The following is a 5,704-nucleotide window of genomic DNA, read 5'->3' as shown; positions in this document are numbered from 1 at the left end:
AGTTAACACAGGTCGCTCTGAAACAGGACCTGGGCAAAAGATTCCACACCCTTGGACCAAGACTCTGAATCCCTGAGATTACGACTGTTGTTGTTGTTGTTTGTTTCTTAAAAAGTATAGCAAACTAGAGAATCCCCACCATCCCACAAACAAAGGCCTGCAGTCTGTTAATATCTGGTTAATTTACATTGCAGGGTCTTCTTATTGTTGTTGGTCGCTGTCCAGTCTAAATACAAACAAGCACACAGGTATATAGGAGAGGGATTTCTCAAACATTCATTTTTTGTGTGTGGGGAGTGGTGTCTGTGGGGCTTTCAGTTCGGGTTGACTATGCACAGAGACCTTCTAAGCTGTCCAATTAATACCATTGGTTTTCAGAGCAATTCGAATTGGAATGAATGCCATTGTCTTCTCGGTGTCCTATGTTTGTTTGTCTGTCTGCCTGTCTCCTGACCTACCGTCTACGTATACACATGCCTATATGTAAAGGCACACTGAACGCATTGTTATGTATATCTCTCTGACTGGGTAAGGGGTGGGGGTTACCTTATGGTGCCTTTCCCCCTCCTAGGAAAGCAGGGGTGTGTGTGTGTATGGGTGTAAGCATAAATTCCCTGTCAATAATGCCGTGAAGAGCTGAGAAAGGGAAGAAGCGAAAACAAATCCGACAGGATCTCCTCAAATCTGCATACTAGGACCTGGGCGCCCTGTGTTCCAGTCTTCAATGTGTACAAGTTTGAATGACAGCTGCTGCAGGAGAGCAGACAGATCTCTTCCAGTGGGAGAGGAGCTTAGCGTCATAACAAACGGCATACTTCCTTGCAGTGTTTCCATCTTCCCTCATTTATTTTAAAAAAATAAATAAAAGGAAAAAGAGGGGGAAACTTTGGTTGTTGTTGTTTTTTTGCATAGTAACACTCCAGCAATGCTTAAGGTTGTACAAGATGAATCCTCGAGACCCTTTTCTGTCAGCTGTAGTCTCGTTTATGGCTTTATGACTACCATTGATTGCTTTGTTGCACAGAGGAAAAAGATCATAAAATCCTTTGGCATCCGGGTTTCTGTTAAAGCAGGGGGTGGGGGTGGGGGTGAGGGGGGGATGTGTTCCTTTTCATTCCCAACTAAAATCTGCTAGAGATACTCCCCTCCCATAGAAGAATCTGAAAAGTATTGATTCATTACGAGCCAAAACCCATTGAGAAATGCACTTCATTTTGCCAGGTAGCCATCAGATTTCATTTCATGCACACCGATTCCTATCTTTAAAATCACAAAACAAAACAAAAGTCGTCGAACAAGTACATGGGAAATAAGGCCAAGGTTTTCTTGCCCTAATTGAATTTTTAAATAGCCAGCCAGTGGAATGCTGAAGGAGCCTAGCTGTATTTACAGACCAGCAGGTATATTTTACGTTGAAGGAACAATTTATGGCGCTGGATTGAAATTAAAATTAGATTTGCTGTCTTCATTTCAATTAGTGCGTCGGCGCAAATCCGCACAGGAGGAGAATATAATCCCCTCTCTAATCTAACGAAACATTTCAAGGGAAGTTGTCTAATCAGCTACAGTGATCTGGAGCCATAAATAGTGGGTGGGTGGGTGGGTGGTGTGTGTGGGGGTCTTTTTAGGGTTTTCGGGGGGGAGCAAAAGTAAACACGACCTGCTCTTTCGAACACCCTCCATTGCAAATGGACAACACGAGCTCTTCATGGTGGACACTAAACATTCAACCAGCAGTTTCCAAACTGTATGAAAAAAATTCTAAGCGGAGATTTAAAACAGAACAGTTGGAATGTGTTAAAAGAGAAGGTTTAAGGTGAACTCAGAATGTTGTGGTTGGATATAAGAGAGAGAGTGGGGGAGGGGGGGAGAGACTGCAAAGTTCTTAAAATTGTGAAGTACAGAAATGCCCTAAAACACACACACACACACACACAATATCTGCCCAGTTGTCATCCTGTTTCCATTCCCTCCTTTCAAGATGGTCCTGTAAGGAACACAAGCACTTGATTCCACATTTATTGACCAACAGTAAATTAGTGGAGGTTTTTTTTGAGAATTTATGGTTTAATATTTTATGCACACTTGAGATTTATGGCTATAATTTCGGGGCTATTTAGGTAGCTAGATATTAAGCAAGCACTGGGAGGTGGGGAAAACCAAATATCCTGATCTCTATAATCATTTAATTTTTAAAAAGTAAAAGTATACTCGAATTGTGATTTAAAAAAAAAAAAAAGAAAGTCTCTCTTTCTCTTTCTTTCTTAACTGTGCCCCTCCCTCCTCCCCTTCTCCCACCCCTCCCCCCAACCCTATTTACTCCCCCCCCTCTTCTTCTAAACCATCTTATATTTAGAATTTCGAGACTTACTTTCAATGCATACTTAGTTTCAACTGGGGAATCAACACAAGCAAAAGCAATTTTTCCGTGTCTTGACATCTAGCTTCCTATTGGCTGACAACGGGTCAGCTGACTTTGTCATTTTGTCTGTCCTGGAGTGGAGCCGTCCCTATAACAATCTAGTTCAGACTACAAACTGGAGACAGAAATAAATATTAAAGAAATCATACAGCCAGGTATAGGGGGGAAGATATGAATTCCTATTTCACAAACCCGTCGCTGTCTTGCCACCTCACCAGTGGTCAAGAGGTGCTGCCCAATGTGGCTCTCAATTCCACTGCCTATGACCCTGTAAGGCATTTTTCAACTTATGGAGCCGCGGTTGCTCAAAACAGGATCTATTCATCTCCTTTTTATTCACCGCAAGATAACGTTGTCTTTAGCTCCAGTCGAGGACCCTATGATTACGGATCTAATGCCTTTTATCAAGAAAAAGACATGCTTTCTAGCTGCAGGCAAAATTCTATGGGACACAATACACAAACTTCCATTGCACAGGATTTTACAGGGGATCAAAACAGGAGCACATCCCAGGAACAGAAAACTAGCATTCAGATATACCCGTGGATGCAGCGCATGAACTCCCACAGTGGTAAGTTTTACAGCTTGCAGAGATAAATTAAATAAACTGAACCATCTTTACGACCGTCTCCCTAGCAGAACAGGCTCAGCTACTTTTTATGGCCCCATAAAAACAATAATATAGCTTCCTCACAGTTGCCGCTACAGGCCTTTTATTTGTTAAGTTGTTGCAAGCAAATATGGCTTGTTATGCTCTTTCTAATTAAAAGACTTCGAGAGTGTAAAATATCTATAATAAAGTGCATTCGGCTTTGATTTTTTTTTCCTGGAACGGGGGTGTGGTGGAATTGAAGGACAGAGTAGAACTGGGATATATATATATATGGTGTGTGTCTGTCTCTCTGTGTGTGTTTATATACATAGTCCAGTATATTCTATATGTTGTGTCCTCTGTATCTGTGTATACATACACACACACCCCACGTATATGTATATATCCCTGAGAGGTGAGCAAGGGCATTTTTATGAAGGGGGAGGAAAAAAAATGCAGAATGTCTTGTCCAATAACAGGTTCGGGAAATGGGGATTTATGGAGTGGCTTGCCTTCATCGTGTATGAGAAGGAGTGTCTCTTCTTAGTAATTAAAGCCACGTTGAAGTAAAGATCTAATTGGATTTTTTTTTTAAAGTTTGGAGAAATAATTAAAGCCAAGACATTCTGAATCTTTGCAAATAAGATGGGGACACGCTTTCAATTAAACACCAGCCGCCTCCCCTCCCTCTCCCCCTGTGCTGCAGGGTTTTAATGGGCAGCAGGGCTAAGGAACAGAATTAGGTTTTTGGGGTGGGTGGGGGGGAGTGTCGGTGGATGACAATGAAGACAGGGCACCGAAGGATGGGGTTTGGGGGGTAGATGAGGGGCATCCATCCCCCCCCCCCCGGTCATTTTTTTATTGTTGTGGCTGATTTTGTTTGAAAAAGACACGTCTGTCCGTAGCTAATGGTTTTTAGTTTGTTTGGTTTCCGAATCCGTAGGGGTCGGCTACGGAGCAGACCGGAGGAGGGGGCGTCAGATCTACTCCCGGTACCAGACCCTGGAGCTGGAGAAGGAGTTCCACTTCAATCGCTACTTGACGCGGCGGAGGCGGATCGAGATCGCCAACGCGCTTTGCCTAACTGAACGCCAGATCAAGATCTGGTTCCAAAACAGGAGAATGAAGTGGAAAAAAGAGAGCAACTTGAGTTCCACCCTGTCTGGGGGAGGCGGCGCCGGAACGGCCGCGGATAGCTTGGGGGCCAAGGAAGAGAAGCGGGAAGAAACAGAGGAAGAGAAGCCAAAGGAATGAGCCGTGGACGGCGCGGCCACCCTTCGCCCCCCCTCCCCTCCCCTCCAACACACACGGTCCCCCTTTCTCCCACCGCCCTCAGCCCCACGTCGCGGGTCTCCTTCCGTGCCATCCCTCTGTTCCCACTGCCACCCGTGTATGCGTGGGGCGGACGCTGAGAGCGTGAAAGAGAGAGCGAGAGACAAGCGTGGGCGCGAGGAGAGCTCCCTTGCCCTCTCCCCCTCCCCCACCTCCCCCTCTCCAGCCCTGGTGCACCCCACTTCGTCCATCAGGTCCCCAATCGCCTTCGCTTTCTTGCCTAGAAAGCCCCACCAGCCCTTTACCTTCCAGCCCCACCCACCTTTTCTCCCGATCCCCCCCCCAAGCCTATTTATCTACCTTTGCATACGGACTGTATTGAATGCAACCGCCCCCACCCACCTACTCCGCCACCCCTTCATTCCTTCTCCTAAGACAGAGCCCGTGCTGACAAAAAGGCAGGGCGCCCTGTCAGGTTGCTTCTTTGGCCGCACTGGAAACCGACCATGCCAGTATGAACTCTATGCAGTTTCGCTCCCCAAATCTCTGATTATCCCTGGGGTGGTGGACACCATTGACTCCCCTAGCCCTGCGAGAGAGAGAGGGAGAGAGAGACTTTCCTTCATTAACTTTCCCCCTTCCAAGCCTCTAAGCGATGTCTACCTAAATATAGCATTTTTTTTTTCCTTTCCAGAGTAAACTAATTGTATTTAAACACTACCTGGGGTCATGATGCATAACTACAAAACTGTGACAGTTTCTGTGTGAATATTTTTAGCTGTATTTGTGGTCTCTTGTATTTATGTTTCTGTTTAGCACTGTAACGTTCAATCCGTATCAAGTGAATGGAATTAGAGCAAGTAGGAAGAAAATGATAATGATAATAATTAATTCATTATTGTGTTAACACTCCTCTCTAACATCATGTATAAAGGTCACGTCCAGAGGACTATGGTTGAGTATTTAATAAAAACTGGATATTATTTTTAAAATGGACTGGATGGCTTTTGAAATTTCATGGGGAACACCCCACCCCCCAAGTTGGAAAGGCCGGCGCAAGATGCTGGCGCCTGGTTTCCCTTTTCTCCAGGAGCCAGTATCCTCCTGCGCCTGTCCCTACCAGCTTAGCCCTAGTTACTCAGAAGTAAATCCCACTGAGTTCAGTGGAGCTTACTCTCGGTTCAGTCCGCTCAGGATCTTTTTCTGTGCCTCTGTGTGTGTGTGTGTCTATTGGGCGCGGAAAGACGCCAAAAGGTGGAGAGATCCTCTTCGCTGACTGTGTGCGGGGACAATTGCCTGGAGAAACCTGTTTCCATCCCTTCCGGCGTTCTGATTTCAAGTAGCCAAGGCAAAGGTCTTCTTTCCTGATCGCCGAGGTCAAATGTTTCTTTTAAACTATATTACAGAGACCAAAAAAA

General features: G+C 45.2%; 1 protein-coding gene across 1 annotated transcript; it reads left to right on the top strand.

Annotated features, from left to right (window-relative positions):
* Positions 1-2,557: 2,557 nt before the first annotated feature.
* On the top strand, positions 2,558-4,486 carry HOXC6 (homeobox C6). The gene is made up of 2 exons (XM_015413507.1): positions 2,558-2,993; positions 3,958-4,486. Exons 1-2 carry the CDS (start codon positions 2,594-2,596, stop codon positions 4,266-4,268), a joined length of 711 nt encoding a protein of 236 aa, XP_015268993.1. The 5' UTR covers positions 2,558-2,593; the 3' UTR covers positions 4,269-4,486.
* The last annotated feature ends 1,218 nt before the right edge of the window (positions 4,487-5,704 follow it).

Source organism: Gekko japonicus, unplaced genomic scaffold (assembly GCF_001447785.1).
Source record: "Gekko japonicus isolate JY-2015 unplaced genomic scaffold, Gekko_japonicus_V1.1 scaffold218, whole genome shotgun sequence".
Lineage (NCBI taxonomy): Eukaryota > Metazoa > Chordata > Lepidosauria > Squamata > Gekkonidae > Gekko > Gekko japonicus.
This window is presented reverse-complemented; position numbering and strand designations above follow the sequence as displayed.

Bases quoted from the DNA above. Each gene is read 5' to 3' on its own strand.
- HOXC6 (XM_015413507.1), top strand. From the start codon at position 2,594: ATGAATTCCTATTTCACAAACCCGTCGCTGTCTTGCCACCTCACCAGT. The intron at 2,994-3,957 runs GTAAGTTTTACA...CCGAATCCGTAG, and splicing joins GCGCATGAACTCCCACAGTG to GGGTCGGCTACGGAGCAGAC.